General features: G+C 61.0%; 1 protein-coding gene across 2 annotated transcripts in view; it reads right to left on the bottom strand.

The window, feature by feature from the left end:
- Atp2c2 (ATPase secretory pathway Ca2+ transporting 2) overlaps positions 1 to 22057 on the bottom strand; it is a 47029-nt gene that overhangs the window by 11004 nt on the left and 13968 nt on the right. Inside the window, exons 3-15 of one of the 2 annotated variants that reach the window (XM_046434606.2) lie at positions 21872 to 21988; positions 18385 to 18474; positions 17300 to 17335; positions 17144 to 17205; positions 13999 to 14107; positions 11146 to 11295; positions 10990 to 11058; positions 10598 to 10673; positions 7571 to 7637; positions 3188 to 3312; positions 2954 to 3051; positions 2002 to 2103; positions 1112 to 1201 (exon numbers count right to left, since the gene is read on the bottom strand). In XM_046434606.2, coding sequence (XP_046290562.1) covers positions 1112 to 1201; positions 2002 to 2103; positions 2954 to 3051; positions 3188 to 3312; positions 7571 to 7637; positions 10598 to 10673; positions 10990 to 11058; positions 11146 to 11295; positions 13999 to 14107; positions 17144 to 17205; positions 17300 to 17335; positions 18385 to 18474; positions 21872 to 21988 — 1191 coding nt within the window. The remainder of the gene's footprint in view (positions 1 to 1111; positions 1202 to 2001; positions 2104 to 2953; positions 3052 to 3187; positions 3313 to 7570; positions 7638 to 10597; positions 10674 to 10989; positions 11059 to 11145; positions 11296 to 13998; positions 14108 to 17143; positions 17206 to 17299; positions 17336 to 18384; positions 18475 to 21871; positions 21989 to 22057) is intronic. The other variant, XM_058575832.1, reaches the window with a different exon arrangement.

Below are 22057 nucleotides of genomic sequence, written 5' to 3'. Positions count from 1 at the left end.
TTCCAAAGGAACTGTCTCCTGGGACTGGAAGGAAAACAGGAAGGGTGGTACCTCAGGGTCCTTGAGTGGGGAGGGTGCTTCGCTGGCCTGTCCAGGGACTCATTAAGGGCCACTGGCACCTCCTTCCCACTCTGCACTGGCTTCCAGAAGGTGGACCCAGAGGAGGCAGAGGGCTCCTGCTGGAGGGAGGGACAGGTGGACAGGTAGGCACAGAACAGCACAGGTGTCCAAGGAAGGGGACACTAAAGGTGACATTGGTGATGTCAGAGACAGACAGTGGGAGGAAGGACAGACGGGGGCCACAGCATAGGCAGAGCGGAGCACAGCGTCTGGATGGGCAGGAAGCAGAAGGAGTCAGACCTTGCTGGGTGAGCACCCTGAGCAGGTTTTGACCCTGACCCTGACCTTGACCTTGACCTGGGTCCAATCAGACCTCCATCAGAGACAAAGTTCCCTTCTACACAGAGGGGTCCATGGATGTGCAGGGCTGCGGAGCTGAGGGCTCCTGCACCCATGGCCCTGGCTGGCCCTGGAGAAGGACGGGGTGTTGGGGGGGCACTGCCTCTTCCTTCGCAACTCCCTGCCTCTCCCACTCCCCTTCCCACTCTCCTCCTCCAGTTTTGCTGCTACTTCTGCTGATTGGTCCCTAAGTACAGGGCACAGCTGCCCACACACTGACCGCCCTGGAGCTCCGCCCACCCTGACCCACCTGCGTAGACCCTGGGAACCGGCCCTGGGCACGGAAGGGGGAGCATTCTGCAGAGCCCAGAACTAAGGAGGGACCTGCTGTCAATCACGTGTACGGACAGGAGGCAGACCGTGCTGGTTGGGCCTCAGTGAGTAGAACAGTGATGAGCGCACGGATGGGTCCTGTCCCTCTGTCCGTCTCCTCAACACCCACAGGGGTCTGGGCCGTGGGGGTGCTCGAGATCTTTCTGGAGCCCTGGCAGAGGGCTAGAGACGTGGAGAACTCTCCAGGGCCACACAGCACCCTTGCTAAGCCCCCCTCCTCCACGGTCAGCACTGCTACTGCGCTTCCCCCCAGCCGGGCGAGAGTAGGTCCTCCTGTCCTACCCAGCTCCTGGAGGGGACCGCGGCCGCCAGACCCTACCTTCATGGCCAGCGCGATCAAGGCGCCCTCTGTGGGCTGGCCCACCACCGTGTTCTTCCTGATGTCAGCGTTGTTGGCGACACAGCCTGCCTGGAATGTCGGCACTTAGTACCAGGAGCCGCTCCCGGGCCCTGGGCTCGCTCAGGACGGAGGAGACGTCGGGCACTGCAGGCCTGACCTGCGCTCAGAGCTGCCCCGGGACAAGCCGTTCCTCCAAGCAAATCAGCACCTGGCTCTTCAGAAGGGACAGAGCAGTTCCTGCCTGGCAGAGTGTCAGCTCCCCAAAGCCCGGGTCTGGGACGCCAGGGAGGCAGGTGGGGTAAGGCTGCAGCCTTAGAGACGGACACTGACCCCACGGAGCTGCACTGGGAAGGAGTGGACGCTGAGCTGTGTGGCCCTCAGTTAAGACCCATCTAGAAAACCAAAACTAGAAAGAGCCCGGGCCTCCCGGCTCCCCTCCAGGGCTGGCTGGCGGGGTGGGTCTGGCACTGTCCCGTGTCGCTGAGCCTGTTTGTCAATCTGCAGAGCTGAGACACTGTCCTTGTCATCATGAAGTGGCACCCTGAGGACCTGAGCAGGAGGGTGCTCCCTGAGCCTCATGGAGGAGGAGGCTGGGACTCCGTGGAGGGCACCGCCACGCGGAGGGGAAGGGAGCCACAGAAAGGACGGCCAGGTGTGACGGCCACAGTCGTGTGTGTGGCCTGCTCATTCTCAGTGGCCACTCAGCACCCTGAGCAGGGGCGCTGCTGGTCAGAGTGCTCGTCCACGCTCCAGCGGCCAGTCCCGAGACTCTCTGTTCCCTGCCCTCTGTTTCCAACGTGACAGCCTAACCTGGGTGTGGCCCAGCGGTGCCAAGAACCAGCGGGTCCAGCTCCGCTGCCCCGACTCACCTCCACCAGCTTCCCCACGGAGACGTTGGAGAACTCCCTGATGACCTCCTTGGACGGTAGAAGACACACGGTCCCTTTGCCGTTATACCCGACTCCGCTGACCTGCCAGGGCACAGCAGAAGCATGGATGCCACCAAGAGTCACACCAGCTCCCTGGGCAGCCCACAGTCTCCCCCTGGGGTCCACACCGGGGACATCAGCCTGCACAGGAGGAGGAGCCCTGCGGGATGCCTGTCACTCAGGGGCTGAGCGGGCTGCGGCAGGGGTGTTGGGGCGCCTGCTGCAGGCCGGGAAGCCACGGTCAAGAGCGTCCAGCAGGAGCATGGACGAGCACTCTGACCTAGAACAGTGGAAGGTGCTTTCACACCGAGCCAGAGGGCAAGTCCTCAGTCTGTGCTGCCCACTGGCCTCTGCCAAGACAATGCCCCTGCCACGGGGGGAGGCAGCCACCGTGGCACGTCTGCGGCACTTCTGCACAGGGACGTGGAGTGTGCCAGCGAAACTCAGTTGGCGAAAGTAGCCACTGGCCCTTGGGCCCTAATTTACTGAACCCTTGGTGTGGATCTGGGGACTCGAGACGTGCCGAGCCCCTGGCAGCGAGGAGCAGGCAGAATCGGGCGTGTCCTGCCAGGCCCGCAGGGAGGAGGAGGGCGCCTTCTAGCCTTTACATCCGTGATGAGGCCGGGAGGTCGCTCAGCACGGAGCCCCTGCCTCTCATGCCCGAGGCCCTGGTCCCCCCCGCCCTGCAAAATACTTAGGTACACTTCAAAACGTGATCATTAAAAAACAACTAAGAAATAAAGAAGGCCACCTGACATCAGCCTGGGGCTGCAGGACACCCAGGGCCCTTGTCCTCACTGTGCTCCTGAAATGGCCATGTGCCGTCTCCAGGAAGGCCAGGGCCACAGGGCGCACCATGGCCTCTGGCCCCACAAATCCCTGGTGGACTCACCTCGGCGTGGAGCCCATCGGATGTGACGAGCTGGGTCACTGTCATTTCATTGGCTGTCAAGGTCCCCGTCTTATCAGAACAGATGACGTTGCAGCAGCCTGGTACAGAGACATTGGTTTAGGGAGAAGAAGGGTCACTGCCAGCAGCCCTGAGCCTGGGAACACCGAGGTCCAACGGCCACCACCCAAAGCTCTGCTCCATGATCCACAGGGAACCCTCCAGAGGGGCCCTCACCCAGCGTCTCCACGATGGGCAGCTTCCTCACAATGACCCGCTTCTTGGCCATCCGGAGCACTCCCAGGACCAGCGTCACCATGACAACGATGGGCAGACCCTCTGGAATGGCTGCCACGGCCAGGCTGGATGGACAGTCCCAGGAGCCACACTTCACATGGACTCAGGGACCACGTGTGTCCCTTGGGGCTGGCCACGCCTTTAGCTAGCGAGGCTTGTCCCCATCCAGTCTCCACCTGCAATCCTGGGGCGTGCCCGCTTCCTGTCCATCACCTGCTGCCCTGGGCCCCCCCTGCAGACCTGCTGGGGAAGTGACCCCTCCTAGGCAGCCCCAGCTTAGTAGGAGTTAGCATCTGTGGCTGTCTTTTAGTGCTTTTGCATTTAAATCATTCTTACTTATTAGAGGGACAAAAGTCTTTGGGTCCTTGAAAAGAAATTCTAGAAATTGCAATAAGTGGGAAGTGGCAGTGGGCGTGAGGGTCCCTCTGGGTCACTCGAGTTTCATTTTTCATTATTCTAGTGACTTAGATAGTTCCTGTGAGGAACATAGAGAAGGAAATCAAGTCACGAGAAACCAGGACACGCTTTGCCACCGAGCTGATCCACTATGGGCCGCTGCTCTTTTTAACTCCTCTGGACAATGTGACCCCCCCCAGAGCAGTGGTTGATTGGATGAGAGGAGAACATGTGACCCAGGCTGGGCCAATGAGATGCTCTCTCTTGGGAATGTGACTTGGGGCTGAGGCCCTTTGATGTTCCCTCCCTTGGGCTCCTTGGGTGTGTCCACAGGTGAAGGGCCACAGGAGAGGCCTTTCTGGCTTGGGTTGCCAAGGCTTTGCCACACTGGGGCCAAAGGGTCCCACATTCCGCACTCCAGGAGGGGAGAGATGGCGCCAGGCCTGGGGTCTGCTTTAAACCCTTGGGTGGGGCCCAGGACAGGCAGGACTGCAGTGGGGCGCCACTGGGAGCCGCGGGCCTGGTGCTCCCCTGCTGTGCTCTCTACTTGGATGTGTGCTGGAAATTCCCCTTTAAGATTAAACCACAAAATTTAACAAAGCACGACAACCCAAACGGTCATCAGGGACAGGAAAGACTCTGCTGCCCACGGCACCTGGGCTGACTCGCCAACAGGTGGTCCGTGGGAGCCCGGGGGCACGGCCCGCCAGGGGGAACGTTCAGGACGGGTGACTCGCTCCAGAGCCGGGAGGCAGGGCTGGCTGCTGGGGCTGGAGGGACAGAGGGCTCAGGGTTCCCCCTGGGTGATGAGGAAAGGTTCCAAGGATGGAGGGGTGGCCGCTAGGGGAGAAAACTCCAGCAAGTGGGGCCGGTGGAGAGCCGACCGCGTCTCAGCAGAGGGCCTGAGCAGACCCTCCCGCCAGCTGCCACCGGGGCCCGCCAAAGTGTGACTTCAGTGACGCTGCGAGAACGCCAACTTGGAGCCACTCACCCCAGTTTATAGAGACTACCTGGGGGCAGAGGGACAGGGAATCTGTTGTCCGACAAGTGCCAGAAGAACAGGGGAAGGGCTGAGGTCTCTCCCCTGGGGACCCTGAGGAACCCCACAAGACACTCCCGAGGGCAGGCCGAGGAGTCCAGTCTGGGGCCAGGCCCTCAGGAAGTGAGCCCAGGGCCAGTCTGAGAGGTGCTGAGCACTGGAACCCCACAGCCCAGGCCCTGCCCAGAACAAACCACCACGGCCATGCCCAGCCACACCGGAGCTGCTCGGCCTCCCAGGAGAGGCCCGACACCAGCAAAGTCCCTATTTTCAAACATTGGTAACAAATAATAATAATAATAATAAAATAAAACAGTTCAAATAAAGCGCCCTTCCTGACTGCCTCCCCCAGGCGGCCCGTTTCCCCCCTGCACCACTAGACACCCCGCAGAGGGGTTCCGCCGGGTCTCCTGACGGGGTGAACGTGAGCAGGGACCCCGCTGGCCTCACACGGTGGGGCTCGGCCTGGCTGGGGACGCTCACTCAACTCAAACCACGCACGGGCCTTGGGCACACCAAGAAAGCCCGGGGCACGGCCAAGGAATGAGTGGCATTGGTGCTCCTCATCACACGACCTGTAGGAAGTGGTCTGACTTCAGAGGAGCTAGAGGTGGAGGAGACGTGCATCTTGGCATTAAACAAACACAGTGCATGAATGGCGCCCTTTCACCAGGGGACAATGGGCCATTCAAGAACACGTTATATAAACCAAGACGACTGCGGGTGGCTAAGGGGCTGTGCCGGTTTCCAAGGGGACCGTGAGACGGCTTCCCTGGTTTATGGCACAGGCTGGCAAGGCCAGCTAAGCAAACAAGTACCGAGAGTCGTGACGGGCACTTCTTCTGGACGTGTCCACAGTAATAAAAAAAATAATCCACGCACTTGTAAAGGTTAGAAGGGGCGTGGAAAAGCACCTTCCTGATCACCCTGAATGTCATTCAGGGCACAGGAATCAGGATACACTTTTATAAAGTATAATTCTCTCATCTTACCCATTTTGGAAAATCCTCTCTGTGGTTGCTACCTCTGATTGACGTTTGAGGTGACTGTAATCTGCCACTAGAAACTGGAAAGCATGATCCTATTTTTTTCTTTTTGGCCGAACTGGGAATTGAACGCTGCCCCCCCCTCCCCCCCCCGCAGGGCGAGGGCTGTCACTAGGCTGCAGGCCCACCCCTCCCATTCTGTCTTCTGAGGCCAGGTCTTGCTGAGTTGCTCGGGCCAGCTTGAACTTGCCATCCTCTTGCCTTGGCCTCCCAAGTGGCTGGGACACCACCTTTCAACAGCAGAGGTGAAGGCAGCTGATTTCTCTCGAGTGTGAGTTCACCGTGGATCAAGGGGGACAGTGAACAAGTTGGAAAGGAGCCTTAGGTCAAGGGACCAGTAATGGCCGGCAGCTCTGGGGGTGGGGTGGACACAGAAACCTTTTGGGTCAGCTCACAGAACTTTGCCAGTGTGTGAGGTCAGGACCGGACGCCTCCTTCTTGCAGGGAGATGTCTAAGCACCTGGCGTCTGAGGCTCTGCCTTCTCCAGGGGCCCTTGAGGCCCAGACCTTCCCCTCCCGCGCCTGCAGCTGTGTCCCCTGAGCCTGCTGCTTGGGTGACTCAACCCTGCTCTCGCCCTGATCACAGTCGCGCTGCTCGGTGGTCTCCTGGCCACTGTGTCACCCGCCCTGAGAGGTTGCAGGCTCTCAGCCTCCGGCTCCCAGAGTCAGGGGCTGGAGAGCCGTGAGCTGCCTAACCGCAGCCATCTCCTGGGGATGCCACGGGGCCTGGGCAGTTGCCTCCAGGAGGTGCTCGGATGCCAAGCTCTGTCCTCGCCACCCAGCCTCCACGTGTGCCTCTCCCAGCCTGACTCGCCCTTCCTGCTCTTCCTTAAGTGGCTCCCTCTCAAAGGCGTGCCTTTGACTCCGAATGGAAACCATCCATGGCCACCTCTCTGGGTCACTCCCCCTCCTCCCTTTCAGTCTCCTCCTGGGGCAGTGCTCACGCTGGACTGTGAGCAGCACCAACGCGCACTTAACTCAGTGCGTTTACTTCCCCCCCTGGCCTGAGGGCCACAGGGCAGAGACCGCAGCTCAGGCCGCACTTGGGGGATGGACACAGAGAGCCCAGGTGCTCAGCGAGTGTCTGGGGGGCAAACTAATGAGCCGCTGGCTGCCAAGGGCAGGGCAGGGACAGGGGGAGAGGGAGGGCTCTACCCTGCCCGGGCGCGGCATGGGGCGCGGCTTGGGGCCTGGGTGCAGAGGTCGCGAGTCCTGCTTCCACTCCTAGATTCGGTAGCCCTGAGCAAGGGTGGAGCCCAGACCCTCACCCACTCTGTTCCAGGAGACAGTGGCCCCTGGGCAGCTGTGCGAGCACGGCTGGGCACCACATCTGCTCGGCTCCATGCCCAGCACCAGTCCACCCGGGACACCCCTTTAGCTTCTCCAAGGTCCTAGACCTGACTTCCTGCAGCCTCTCCCCCTCCGCCTCCACGTGGGGGCCCCCTGTGCCCTGGCTCTTGCTCCCTTCCCCACACCTTCCCCAGCCCATCTGCTGTTATGGGTGACACATCCAGGTCCTAACTCCTAACGTGGCCAGTGTGGCCTTATGTGGAAACAGGGTCCTTGCAGGTGTAATCAAGTTCAGACGTGGAGGCCACAGGGTGCCCACCCTTGTCCACTGTGACTGGCACCTTGCTGGCCAGTGGCAGAGGCAGAATCCCAATGGAGGCTGGGGGCCAGGGTCCCACTCTTAGCCCATGAGCAAAGGGGGACAAGAGGAGCTCGACCACCAGCCGTCAGCATGTTGCAACAGCCGCCAGGCCCCTTCCCCGCCAGGCAAGTGCGGGGCCCTGGTGCGTCTCCCCCCCCCCCCCCCCCCCCCCCCTGCCCGGGGAGCCTCACCTGACCCCGATGGTGAACATGCCGAGCACCGGTTTGCCTCGCAGCCAGCCGAGGACCAGGAGCAGACCTGGGGGGACAGCACCCGGTGGGCTCTCGAGGCTGCCGCTGGCCTGAGCCTGCGGTGCTCGGTGTGAAGTGAGCCATGCCCTCGGGGACCCAGCACCACCCTTCCTTTTTAAGGAAGGTATTTTATGCCTAAAAATCCTGGCTTCACTTTTTAGGAAAGGCTCTGGCCTAGCAAGTGTGAGGCCCTGGGTTCGATCCCCGGCACCACATAGAAATAAAGATAAAATAAAATAAATACAGGTATGTGTCCACCGACAACTAATAATAATAATAATAGAAATAATAATAAAGAAAGAAACAGTGGGCTCCTGCTGGGCTGTCTGCGTTTTCGCAGCCCAGGTTATTACATATTCTATACATTATTCCAATCGTTTCCCACGTGCCGTGTGCAGCCAGGACTCCCCTGGGTGCTTGGTGTGGCAAATGACAGCTGGTCCTGTGAAGGGCAGATGGGCCACTGCTTTCTCCTGTGAGGGCCCTGGGGACGGAACCCAGGGCCTCAGGCCTGTGAGGCAAGCGCTCTACCACAGCCACACCCCTGACCCTGGGCTCTGTGTCCTAAATCATTTCATCCTGTGTGCTCCTGGTTGAATTTCCCATTTTCTCCTTCAGCATTTACCAAACGACACTAAACGCCAGGCCCTGCACAGGACACTGGAAACATGGGGGTCACTGCAGACAGATCCTGGGGGCAGAAGTAGCCTGATCTGGGCTGGGACCCGTGAAAGATGTTCAGGCACCGGGGGGAAAGCACGGAGCTGCCAGGTGTGGCCTCAGTTTCCCCATCTGTGCAATGGGGACTGTGACCACGCTACCCTGGCGGAGTTGCTGGGGCCCTGGGTTTGACCCCTGGTGCTGCAGAAGTGCTCAGCACGGCCCTGGCCTCTGTCCATGCCCACCTGTCACCATCCCCCTCAGGAGCAGTGAGGAGGAATGGCAGGGGCACTGATGGTGCCCTGTAAAGATCACTGGCTTCTTGTGTGCCGTGACTAGAGCCCAGGACGTGTCATGCTGGGAGGTTGCGGGGTGGGGGGCACAAGCCACGATCAGCTGTGCAGCTCAGTCCTCAACCGAAATCTTAGCAGCAACCCAAAGCACTGGGGTGAAGCAGATCAGAGGGGCGGCACCAGAGGCACCAGGCTGCTACCACCCTCCCTGCTCCAGAACGCTGATGCTTACTCCCAGGGACCCCCAAGAAGCCACTGGGAATATCTCCCCCAAATCCATGTTCAGGGACAAGGCTGGTGTGACTTGGAGGTGGCCAAGCTCAGAGTATTTATGCCAGGGTAGCTGGCAGTATGCCCACCCTGAGGGTGTTTTCCAGCTTCCCTGCATGCCCCTGGCATGGACGTGCCCACTGAGATGCGCTCCGGCTTACCGTGGAGTAAGGGTCGCAGGGCAGCGACCCACAAGGCCTTCACGTTGGAGGGCTGATTTTCCAAAGATATTTAGTCTCTTGGAAAGGCCTGTCCATAGTCTACTTTGACAACCTGCCTTGAAGTGCATTTACTGCGTATTTGTTCTTGGGGTGCCTGAGGGGGGATGTTGGGGTTCGTCCCCTTGGCAAACCCTGGAGAGCAGGGGCAGGGGCCAAACACTTTTGGAATGGGAGCTGGGGAATGGCTGGGCTTTGCCTGTCACCTGGTCTCTGATGCATTTCATCTCTGCCACTGTAGCTGGGACAGCCACACAGCCTGAGAAGGCAGGCTGCCCCAGCAGAGCACTCCCAATAAACCTGACGTTTGAATCTCCTACGGTTTCCACACCATGACATACAACTCTTCTTCTGAGTTTAAAAAAGATTGTTTAGAGACTTTAGAGACATCCTCTGCCTGCTGGACATACAGAAACAGGCAGCAGACCCAGGGTGGCCTGGGAGCCCTGATTTCCAACCCCGGCTCTAGAATGCAAGAGAGGCCTGGGGGCAGCCAGGGTCCCTGGGGCATTCTATTCTGCCAGAAATGTCTGGTCTGTGTGCAGCCCCAAAGTGCTGCCCTGGGTGGCCAGGTACACAGAAAGCCTGCAGGTGGGAGGGGGCGCAGGTGGGAGGGGGCTGCAGGTGGGAGGGGGCTGCAGGTGGCAGGGGTGTAGGTGGGAGGGGGCACAGGTGGGAGGGGCTGCAGGTGGCAGGGGCTGCTGCTTCTCCCAAGAACTTTCTCTGGCTCGCGGTTTTGGCCAGACTCGCCAGGACTTCCCCTGCCTCCCTCACCTGCTCCCTTGTCAATCAAATAAACATCTGCTGGCTGAGAATCTAGGGCGAGCCAGGCACTAATCCTGAAGGCTGGGAATGGAGGACACTGACTCAAGGCCAGCCCCTTAGCGAGAAGGAGGTGAAGGGACCGGCACAGCCCCTTGGGATGTCAGGGCTGAAGGCCTCCATTTAGGGTGAGGCCGTTTGGTGTGTTGTCAAAAGGCCGGGCAGCCCTGGGCCAGGCACAGCCTGCTCCGAGGCCCAGATCTGTGGCTGCTTCATGGCTGAACTACATTTCCCAGCCTCCCTTGCAGCTAGGCAGGTCTCATGACTCTGTTCTGGCCAAGAGAAACAGGCAAAGGCCATGGCTCCTCCCCCTGGTGGGTGCCTTGAAGCCTTCCCCCAGGAGCCCAGGTCCTGGTTCCCCATCTGCCGGCTGGGAGGAAGGGCAGCCTCCAAGGACCGAGGGGGAGGCAGAGCAACAATACGGCAGGGGCCTGGGCCGGGGCAGCACATGGAGGGGAGCACCCAGGAAAGCCCCTGGACGGCGGTGAGCCAGAGGCAAACGCCGACTCTGAGGCCGGCTCGGCGTGGGCTGCCTGTCAGCCACTCCGCCTGCTCTGAGGCGAAACCTCCTGCTGCCATTGGAGCGTCCCTGACCCCAACCCCAGCCTCATGCATCTGAGCAGCAAGATCCTCGAGGGACACCAGGTGCCCTGCCCCAGGACAGCTCCCCATCTCTGGGCCCAGCAGGGCACCCCCTGACTCACCAATGATGCCGAAGGAGAAGAGCGTCAGCTGCTTCCCCAGCTTGTCCATGCTCTTCTGCAAAGGGGTTTTAGGTGTCTGAAGGGGAGAGGACGACGGGCTTAGTAGACGGACCCCACAGCGTGCCCTTGCTGTCTTATAGCTTGCTCTGAGTGACAGTCACACAGAGCACACAAGGGCCATCCACTGGCCTCTGCCCTCAAGGTCGGTGCCCATTGGCGTCTGAAAGTCACATCATGGTGAGCACCCTGATCAATGTTCTAAAATGAAATTAAACTAAAACTACGCTCACACGGCGCCCGCCTCCGTCCCCAGGCTGGGCAGGGCCAGTCTGCACCCAGGGCAGTTTCAGACCCAGGCCCAGCCCACCACCACCCAGAGCCCCGCCCCTTACCTCTTCCGCCTGCATCATCCTAAACACTTCGCCGAACTGAGACTTTTCCCCTGTTCCGATCACGACCCCCTGTGTCCAGGAGAGGGTGAGGGAGAGAGAGGTGTCAAGGGAGGAGCGAGGCTGGGCACGGGGAGGCCCCGGGAGCCCAGGGCTTACCTGGCCCTTCCCACACTGCACCAGGGTGCCCATGAAGACGATGTTGGTCAGCGAGCTCAGGTCCTCCCCGCCTGCCAAGGGGGTGTCCGTCTTGCTGCATGGCTCGGCCTCCCCAGTAAAGCTGGATTCGTCCACCAGGAGGTCTGTGACCTGGGGGACAAGAGGAGACCCGTGGAGCTCCCCTCTGGCACTGATGCCCGTTGGTGGCACCCAGCACCTTAACAGAAGTCCAACAGCAAAGGGCCGCAGCTCAGGGAATGAGGATCAGAGTCTGGCCTCCCCGCCCCGGGAGCGAGAGGAGCTTGGGACCAGGGTCCCTGGCTCCCGGCTTCCTGCCTCCTGCCGTCCTCAAAGCTACCGGAAATGCCCACGTAACTAGAGATCACCGAGGATTGGTTCTTCCAGAACAGCTTCCCAGAGCCCCTGGACCTCCTCCCAGACCCCGCCCGCAGTTGAGGGTCCCTACAGTCCTGCTCCATGACTGTGACCGAGTGCTCTGGTTTGGATACGGCTTCAGGGTCCCCGAGGGCTGAACTCTGACCCCACAGTGAGGTATTAAGGGGGGGGAACCTGATCTGCCTGTGTTCTGAGGTGGCCTCCGAGGGACAGGACTAGGCAGGGTCAGCATGAGAAGAGACACACACGCCCCCCTCTTGCCATCTGACGCCCCGGGGTGCCCTGGGACTCTGCCAGCAGGAAGGCCACCACCAGACGCAGCCCTTGACCCTGACCTCCGAACCATGGGCCAAAGTGGACCTCTTTTCTTGAGAGCTGCCCAGCCTCAGGGAGCTCACTGTGGTCACAGGGAGCGAGGTCCTCCAGGGACACTCTGACGTTAGGTTACGGCAGGAGCACCCACAGGGCAGGGCCACACCCACGCCCCCAGGAAGGAGAAGGAGGTACCACCCCCCGGCGGGGCACCTGGCACTGTCAGACACTTCCATGGAGCGTGGCTGCAGCGCTGTCCACCCCCCCCCCCGAGTTCTGTCTTCATTTCGGGGCAGGGACAGCGAGCGGGGCCCGCTTCCTGCTGAGCCACGAGGCCGCCCATCTGACCAGGGAGGAGAAGACGGCGCCTGCTCTCCCCATGGACAGTGCGAGAGGCGTGGGTCAGTTTAAGAGCTTTGTAAACCTAGTGCCTCCTGCACCTGCCTGGGCCTGAGGTGCGCGTCCAGTAAAGCTGGACCACGGAGCCTGGGGCTGGCAGACGCTCCCCGGGGTGAACAGAGCGCCACTGTCCAGGGGAGTAGCAACTGGGAACCCAAAAAGCACGGATGGACGGCATGGCCTCATCCACACACAGGGGACAACTTGATTCCCCACGAGCAGGGCAGGAGGGAGCCCGCTGAAGTAGCAGACGTCGTTCAGAACTCAAGACCCACTGCAGAGACCTGGGACCGTGAGGCTGCGCTCAGCCGCCGACGTCCCACGTCAGGCCACAGCGCGTCTCATCCTCACAGTGACCCTGGGAGCCAGAGACAAAGAAGAAACTGAGGCTCTGAGAGGCAAATCCCTCGAGGCATACACTGGGAGACACAGGGTCAGGGCGCCAACCAGGGTCCCTGGCTCCCGGCAGGCAGGCTTGCCGTCTGCGCCCTTGCCAGGGAATGTTGGGCACTCTGCATCCACAACCACCCTGTGGGCATCATCACCCTCTTTAACAGGAGGAAACGGAGGCACAGAGACCTTAAGTGACTTTCTCAAGGTCACACAGCTTGGATTACAGACAGGGTTCAAACCCAGGCTCAAGCTCAGGCCTACGGCACCAACCGCCTTCATTTGTGGCCTCTTCCTGTCCTACAGTGTCACCTGAGGTGGTCAGGAGCCTTATTGGCTTCCTGGAGGAGCCCCTGTGGTACGAGGCCTCCCAGAGCAGTGTTTCCCAGTGGACCTGTGGACAGGGCTTGGCCACGTGACAGTGGTTTCTCCATGGACCCACACGCCCCAGACACACAGCAGACGCTGAGGGCTAGCGCTGGGCATAGAGACAGAGGGGGAGCCCACCTGGCGCCAGGCCCAGCTGCTATGGGTCTGTCCACAGGGAGACGCCGGCGCTGCCTGGGGTCTAGCAGTGGGGACCAGCAGTGGGGACCATCAGTGGGGACCAGCAGTGGGGACCATCAGTGGGGACCATCAGTGGGGACCAGCAGTGGGGACCAGCAGTGGGGACCAGCAGTGGACATTAGCAGTGGGGACCAACAGTGGGGACCAGCAGTGGGGACCATCAGTGGGGACCATCAGTGAGGACCAGCAGTGGGGACCAGCAGTGGGGACCAGCAGTGGGGACCATCAGTGGGGACCATCAGTGAGGACCAGCAGTGGGGACCAGCAGTGGGGACCATCAGTGAGGACCAGCAGTGGACATTAGCAGTGGGGACCAGCAGTGGGGACCAGCAGTGGGGACCATCAGTGGACATTAGCAGTGGGGACCAGCAGTGGGGACCATCAGTGGACATTAGCAGTGGGGACCAGCAGTGGACATTAGCAGTGGGGACCAGCAGTGGACATTAGCAGTGCGGACCAGCAGTGGACATTAGCAGTGGGGACCAGCAGTGGGGACCAGCAGTGGACATTAGCAGTGGATATTAGCAGTGGACATCAGCAGTGGGGACCAGCAGTGAGTGGAACAAGGACAATGAGTGGCTGGCATTCAGCTCTGAGGCAGCGTGGGGACAGTGACCCAGAGTTTCAGACCACAGCTGGCTGTGGGCCGGGGCCCTGGGGAGCCCCGGTGACGGGGTCACTGCACTAAGAGGAGCGTGCGACCTGTGAACGGGGCCCGAGGGCGCAGCGCTCAGCTTCCTTGACTGGTGCATGTGGGGGCAGGGGTGTCCCCGCAGTCCCCGAGCTCACCTCGGTGAGGCGGATGTCGGCGGGGACCCGGTCTCCGACGGAGAGGGACACGACGTCCCCGGGAACCAGTTCTCGGGCGACCAGATGCTGGAGCTTCCCGTCCCGGACGCTGCGGGGGCGGGAGAGACGGCCGCGTGGGGACACTGGCTCTGACGCCCCCGGATGGACGCAGCAAGGGCAGGGGCGCGTGTCTCCCCTTCGCGGGCAAGCCCTCGCCGCTTCAGGGTCTTGTTATTCTTTAAACTTGGGGACACCAAAAGCCTTGAGGACCCTGGACCTCATCTGAGCAGTGAGGCTCCTGCCGTGTACTCTGCCTGGAGCAAGGCCAGGCTGCCGGCTCTCCGGAAGCTTCCGCAGGGCAGGGCAGCCCTTGTAAGGCCTCCTAATGAGGCCACCTCCTGCGCTTAGAGAAGATGCCACTTGCTGGGGGGCAGAGCCAGCTCAGAGGCTGGGGGACAGGCTGGGCAGAGCTGGAGGGCAGCCTAGGTGCCCCAACACCCAGGGCCGCTTTCCCAGGGCACAGTCACCTGCCCTGGGACACGGTCGGCTGTGCGGTACGGGCTCCCCTGGAGTCCCACCCGCCTCGGCCCAGCTGTCCCGTGGCCTCCTGCCTCCCTCTGCCCCCCTCAGGTCCCCCCACACCTGGCAGCCAGGCGGGAGGCCGGCCGCTGCTCCCTCCTGCTCCAAACTCCAAGCCTCTCCCAGGACCTGGGAATCAAACCCCAAGTCCTGAAGAGTTCCTCCAGCCGGGGCCACCACCTGCCACTCCTGCTCCTGATCCCATCCCATCCTGAACACACCCGGCACCTTCTAGTCTTAAGGGGCTTGGCAGGCTTTGAATGATGGGTGGACGTTCCTCCTTGTGTACAGAATTGGACCTTATTCAGGATCCACCCTTCTCCCACAGCCATTAGGAGCAGGTCCTCCCTGGCTAAGATCAGCAGGTGGTCCCATCTCCCACCTGTAACAGGGTTAGACATGGACACTTATGCAACCCTGGCCCCTGGGGCTTGTGACAAGGCTTTCCTCACTCTGTGTATACACACACACACACACACACACACACACAGAGCCTCTCCTGTGGGACCTTGGCATGTTTGGCTATGAAACCTGGAGCTGTGGCAGCCTTCTTGGGACCATGAGGGGGCCTTGCAGAGAACAAAGCTAATGAGCTCAAGATGGCAGAGCAAAGGGGTGAAGAGACCAGGCCCTTGGTGCCAGATGAACTAGCTCACTGCACCGTCCCGGCCTTAGATCCCTTGCTGTGAGACAATTCAATTTCCTTGTGGTCTGAACGAATGAGTTTCCTGTTCCTCGTAGCCAAGAGCGCCTCTGGAAGACCCGCCTGTTGACCCTGCCGTTCTCCCGTCGCTGGTTCCTTTTCCTCGGGCCCCAACTAAATGTCAGCTCCTCCACAAATGTCAGGGCCAGGCAGCTGGTGACAGCTATGGAGAGCTTCCCCTTCCTCCTCGGGGAACACACGTCCAACGTCCCTCCTGAGCTCCCCGAGGCCGGGCCGTCCCACTCCGGCCACGCTGTCACCTCAGTGCAGTCTCCCCGGGCACACAGCAGGTGCTCAATAAACATGGGGTGACTGCACGGGGACAGAGGCGACACTGGAAGGGCCTGCATGGCCGTGCCCCTCTGGCCAGGGCTCTGCGACCTCTTCAGTGCTCTTCCCGCTCCCCCGGCTGCCGTCCCTGCTGCTCTGGGAAACGAGGTTCCTTTAGCAGTGGCTTCTGGGGACAGCAGTAATGTGACGGCTCCCCTGCAGGCCCAGCCTGGTGCTTGGACCCTCAGCTCGGGTCATCAGACCACACGAACCACCCACGTCCCCTTCGCGCACGCGGCCCTGGCACGTCTGGGCTTGCAGCTGCCCGGCTGGTCTGACGAGGGGGCCCATGGCCGGCACTGTCCCCGGCGGCGCTTCGGGCTGGCTCTCCTCCCTCATGCCCGGCGCTGTCCTCCTCCTGTCCCCCTCTGCCTGTGTCTCTGCTCACACTCCCTGGAGTGCTGGTCCCAGGGAGATGGCTGTCCCCCACTAGTGTCCAGACTGCTGCCCGGGGCTGCAACTCATGCCCAAGGCTCTTCCCCAGGTCTGCCCCTCAGCACACAGGGAGGTGCCACACGTCTGGGTCCTCTAGTGTCCGTGCCCGGTCGGGGTGGACTCCCGTCGCCTTATTTCAAGCAACAGCGCCCGTCGGGGATGGCGCTCAGCCTGCACCGGCGGCCACCTCAGCAGGGGTTAGGGAGAGACCTGGCCCTTCGCGGAAGCTCTGCTTTTTACAAGGAGACAAACAGGAGTCCAGCTCAGAAGAGGCCACTGCCCCCTCCTTGCCCGCGAGCTTCCTTTCAGTCCTCAGAGGAAGGGCCCTGGTGGCCGTTCCTGGCCGGCGCTGGCCGAGGCGCCCAGTGCTTACGGAACTACAGTAAAGTGGAACGAAGACCCCGTTCCTCCGTCGCCCAGCGCATCTGAAGTCCTCGGCAGGCACATGCTGCGGGGGTGCTGTGCCGTGAGGTCTAGGACCTTTCCGGAAGCTTCTACAGCACCACGCTGCACTGAGCCCAGGAAGGACAGCCTTTTCCTCTGACATCATTGGTAAGTGCAGCGGGACAGCACTTGTCAGCTGGGAGCGTCCAGGCAGGCAAGAGGCTCCGGGGGCTGCTGGGCAAACGCCCCGTGCTCACACTCCCAGGCCACCCAGGCCAGCGGCTGTCCTGTGGGCCAGGAGTACCCGGCCCTGGGTCCGAACCTCCTCAGAGTCACCCTCCCTCCCTCTCCCCTGAGGTGACAGTTGCTTAATGCAGTGAGGGGACTATGATCCACTGTTTCCCGGGCTCTACCCAAAGCCACTCCTGCCCCTGTAGCCCCCAGGCTGAGAACCCCGATTTATACACTGATGATGGAGCTGAGGCCCAGAGAGGTTGAACAACATGCCCGAGGCCACACAGCCACCAGCTGTCGAGACGGAGACCAGGTCTCGTAACTCCTGGTGGGATATGGTTCTCCTGACGGACAGATGGACAGCACAAGAATACGACTTCTGCCGAGCACCTGCCGAGCTTGCCAGCCTCCCCCCCCCCCGCCCCCCCTCCCCCGGGGCTCCTGTGATGAGCCCGAGGGTCCAGGGAAGCCCAGACTTACCAGTTACATTCTGGGGGAACCAGCTTGGTGAGTTCCTCCAGAGACTTCTCCGACCTATACTCCTGGCAGGAATCACATTGGACATGCTGCTCAAAGGGGGGCGCTCCACAAGCACCCCCTGCCCAGGCCACCCTGCCAGGGACTGGAAATACACACCTGGATGAAGGCCACAGTGACCACAATGAGCACAGCCTGCAGGGGAGGAAACAGGCATGAGCGAGGCCGGGGAGGCCGGGGAGGCTGGGAAGGCCAGGAGGCCGGGAGGCCGGGGAGGCTGGGCCTTCCAGACATACTTCCTTTCATGAATTAAGCTCACTGTGTGGAAATTCAGGAAACAGACAAGGTCCCCTCCCACCCTGCACCAAGATCAGAAAAATCCCACTAGATCCCACTTCCTGGGGGACCCGTATCAGGGTCCCCATCTAGATTTTTTTGCATAGACACAACATGACATCATGTGACACGGGCGTCTTCTTTTGTAAACTGCCATTTTTGCTCTCAATGACACGTGGAAGACGGGTCCCACGCCTGCAGATGAGGGTCGCACCGCAGCCCCCTACACAGAAGCTGGGCTGCGTGGGACGGATCTGCCTTTGATTTTAAAAGAACAACTTGCACAGACAGAAAGTGGGTGCCAGCCATCAGGGGCGGCCAGCAGCAGCTCTCACACCGTGGCTCCATTCCTAGGACCAGGCGGACCCCAGGACCAGGCAGGCTGGTGGTCAGCAGGTTCAGGGGACGGCAGCGGGAAGGGACTGCTGGTAGGGACCGGTGTCCTCTGGGGCCGAGGAAAGAGCTTTGGAATTCCACAGAGGTGACAGCTGCATAATGAAGTGAGTGGACTATGATCCTCTGAATCGGTCACTTTAAAATGACCCAGGGTTTATGTGACTCTCACCTGAATAAAAACTTTTACGAGGCGCACCTTACTTTTTAAAGGGGGTTATCTCAGGGTGGTGGGGCCGGGGCAGCCACGCCTGGTAGGGTGGACCCGCGCAGCTCGCGATCAGCCCTCCCACCCCAGGGGCAGGGTAAAGCGTCCACTGCCCCCTCCTCCTAGCCACCTCCTGTCCGCCCAGGAGGACCGGCCAGCTCGCGCCTCGGTACGGGGGACAGCAGGCGTGGACCGGCTTTCTTTCTGTCCACTTGTGTTTCTGGCTCACAGCCAGCTCTTTTCCCCTGGGAGCGGAGACGGGCCGCCCTGGGCAGCCCTGGCCGGGAGCCGGACGCCGCACACTCACCACGGCGATGCTGACCGCGTCCTCGTACTCTTTGGTGAGGACGCTCACCAGGGCAGATCCCAGCAGCAGCAGGATCAGGGGGTTCTTAAACTGCAAGACACGAGAGGGACAGGCAGGCTGTTCGTGTCAGAGGCCAGCCTGGGCCTCTCACCTGGGGACAGCAGGTGACTCGGGCTTCAGGCAAGGCCGGGCTTCCCTGACCCTGACCGAGAGCTGGAGGAGGGGCCACCCAAGCCCAGGTTCTCCCTGCCTGAAAGTCCACCACTGAGGGCTATCCTGATGCTGTCCCCAGCCAGACCCTGGCCCCGCCTTTGAGCCTCGGTCTCACCTTCCACCTCTCCACGTGGTAGAGTGCAAGCCTGGCCCACTACGGCCACACAGACCCCCAGCCCTGGACATCACAAGCACCCGAGCCTGGACACCAATCTGCTCCTACAACTGCCTCTGTGGGCTGCAATGGTGTCCCCTTCTGAACAGGCGCTCCGAAAAGGTCCCCCAAGCACGTTCACTTACTGATTCTGCCTCTGCCCCTTCACTTTACAGACACTCGACGGAGCTCATGTTACAGACACAGGACGGGAAAGAGCAAGGCACAGGTCAGGACAGAGGAGAGTTCGAATGTCAGAGCAGGTCACCGTGGTTTAAAGCTGGGCTACGTTTTGGACCCTGGGCTTCCCAACAGCCAAGGCACAAAGGGAAATGGGATCAAATGTGTCACTCCTGCTGCTCATGAGAAGTGCTTCAGCTTCGTGCCAGAGGGGTGTGTGAAGGGCTCCAAGCCCACCCTCACCCCCAGGGTCCCCCTGTGCTTCTCCCCTGCACGAGGGACAGAGCTCTTTGGGGGTGGCATGCCAGCAGCCCTGAGCTGGCCTCCCCAACTGTTAGACCCTTTAAGAAGGAGCAGCACAAAGACATTTCCCCTTCTCAGCTGCATCCTCCTATGATCTGACCCATCGCCTCCACTGACTGCTACAAGCCGTTTCCCCAGGACTCAGCCCACATCTGTCCTGAGGTTCCTCGTCCTCTCAGGACCCAGAACTGGTCTGAACGTGTGGCATGCTGGGCCTGGTCTCAGGAATTTGAGAGCCTCTACCGTGACCCAACCAGAACCTCCTGCAGCCCCTGACTTTGCCAGGCCTCAGCCTGCTCTTGGCTGGTGACATATGTGGCCATGAGGGTACATGGCCTGCCCACTGGCCAGCACCTAGTAGGTATCTATAAATGGTGACCACCAGGAGAGCCAGACTGACTAGGAAGGGTCACCACTGACTGAGTACAGGACAGTGGCCACCTGAGTTCCAGAGAGTGGCCCCAGATCAGGGCCTTGATCCAAGGGGAAGTCTGCCTCATCCTCCTTCCCAGGGCTGGGCTGGCCTCTTCACACCTTCAGAGAGAACCACACACACCTCGCAGCCAGGGCCCGTGAACCCACACCCACCGCTGACCACAGGAAGTGCGGTCGGCAGCCAGGACAGCGGCAGAACTTCCCACAAAACCCCGAGACCTGCACCACTGGGTCCAAGACAGACCTCAGGGGACAGAACTACAGCCTTCCTCACCAGGGGGACGTCCTCCGTGTGCAAACAAACCACCCGCTCACTCTGAGGGCCTCTGAGAGTGACTTCAGGGACACAGCACCCAAGGGCAGTGGGTCGGCTCGGTCAGACCCCAACTCTAGCAAACCAGCCACGGAGCGCCGTGTTCCAGGCAGGGAAATGGCTCAGGACGAGGTGCCCTCGAGTATCCCTGCCTGGAATTCAGCAACCGAGGCGCTCAGAGGAACTGAGTGGCCCGGGAACCACGTCTCGGAGAACAGCCTGATTCCAGCCAAACGGCTGTGCCCGGCCAGGGAGGGGGGCCACCGTGCAGAGGGGCAGGAGGCTGGGCTGAGCTCCAGCGCGCACGGACCGTGCCAGCCTGCTTCCTGGTAAACTGCACAACGTCGGCATTTATCACTCTCATTTTCTCACCAGGAAAAGCTTAGGTCCACGGGAGAGGGATTGAGTAACTCGTCCAAAGCTACGGACTGGAGACCGGGATTTGACCCGGGCCATCCGATTCTAATCCATGACTTTTGTTGTTGTTGTTTTGTTTCGTTTTTGTGGTGCTAGAAATGGAACAGGCAGGCAAGAGCCCTTCCACTGAGCTACACGGCCAGCCCCGGCCGTCCCACTCCAATCTACCTACCCCGGGGCCCTATGTCTTGGGTCCATAAGGGCCCAATTCCCAGTGGTAACCCATGAGATGGCAGAAGGCTGCCTCAGGAGGAGGAGAGTCCCTGTCACCAGAGGCGGACCCCTGGCGCACAGCAGGAGCTGGACAGACAGACAGAATTGAGTCCAGGACCCTGGGAGCCCCAGCCATCCTCAGCCCCGTGTCCCTGCAGGCGCCCACAGAGGCCGGCCTGAGCCCACAGGGTGTGACGGACGAGCAGGTCCTCGCTGTAAGGAGTCTGACATGTCACCCTGGAAGGCCCTGGCTGGCCACGGCGGCGAGCCCCTGGTGGGAGGGAAAGAGGACCCTCTCCCTCTTCCCAACACTAGGGTTCTGGGAGGCTTGAGGGCCGCCATCACCCGCCCGGCTGGGAACCTGTTTTGGTGCCAGAGTGCGTCCATGAAGCTCACCCTCAGGGCCCCAAGAGTGACCCAGGGAGCAGCAGGGGCCACTAGGACAGGAGATGGAGAATGCTGTGAGGACAGCGACTGGTCCCGGAACTGCCAACGCAGAGCCTCCGACACGGGCCCAGAGGGAAGGCCGCTGAGCCCAGGGGCCCAGGAGCCAGGGAGTGGGGAGCCGTGGAACCAGGCAACCTCGTCCCCGAGGCCTCCTGACCTCCTGGAGCCCACGGAGGGCTCTGTCCCCTGCTCCCGCTTCCTGCTGGCCTCGTCAGCACCAGGTTACAGCTAAGGCCCAGCGTTCTGGAGCCAGAGCCTGGCTGTGCCGTCAGCGTCACCCCTTCTTCTCTGTGTGACTTTAGGGTCGGTTTGCCAGATAAAATATGGGACACCCAGTTAAATGTGAATCTCAGATGAACAAGGACCAGTTAAGAAGTGTAGTTAGGTCCAGCGGGACAGACGGACACACCTCCAAACTGCCTGTCGTCTATCTCCATGAGATTCAGTCTGAGCGGGGCACCTGTGATTTTATTTCCTAATTCTGACATCCCTACACACCCCGGGGAAATAGGTCAGTGTCTCTGTCTTCCACTCTCCCCTCTGCAAAACGAGGAGGAGGGGGACCAAGTGGGCCCGGCCACAGTAGGAGCCCCGAGTGTCATCAATATCCTTCACGATCACAGCGCTGGGCCTCTGGTCACCACTCAGGGTGCCTCCTGCCAGCTCAGGGAGGCTGCAGGGGGGCGGGAGACTGTTTATCTTGTAGAGCACACACCCCAGCCCCAGGCAGGGCCTGTCCAAGACACCCTCGGTCAATATTTACAGAGTGCCCAGAGGCCCCACCTGCCCGGCCCGGGCACCTGTGGGCCTACCTGGTCCAGGTACTTTTTCCACGCGGGCTCCGCGTTGTCAGCCACAAACTCGTTCCAGCCGTGGACCAGCCTGCGCTGCGTCACCGCAAACTCCGACAGTCCGTTGTCCAAGTCCACCTGGAAGGGGCCGGCCCAGCACCAGCTCACGGAGGGTCCCGCCAGGACTGAGGAGCCCCAGCCGCAGAC

This window comes from Marmota monax, unplaced genomic scaffold (assembly GCF_021218885.2).
Source record: "Marmota monax isolate L192 unplaced genomic scaffold, Marmota_monax_Labrador192_F-V1.1 WCK01_AAM20220418_F8-fsc00024, whole genome shotgun sequence".
Classification (NCBI taxonomy): domain Eukaryota; kingdom Metazoa; phylum Chordata; class Mammalia; order Rodentia; family Sciuridae; genus Marmota; species Marmota monax.
This window is presented reverse-complemented; position numbering and strand designations above follow the sequence as displayed.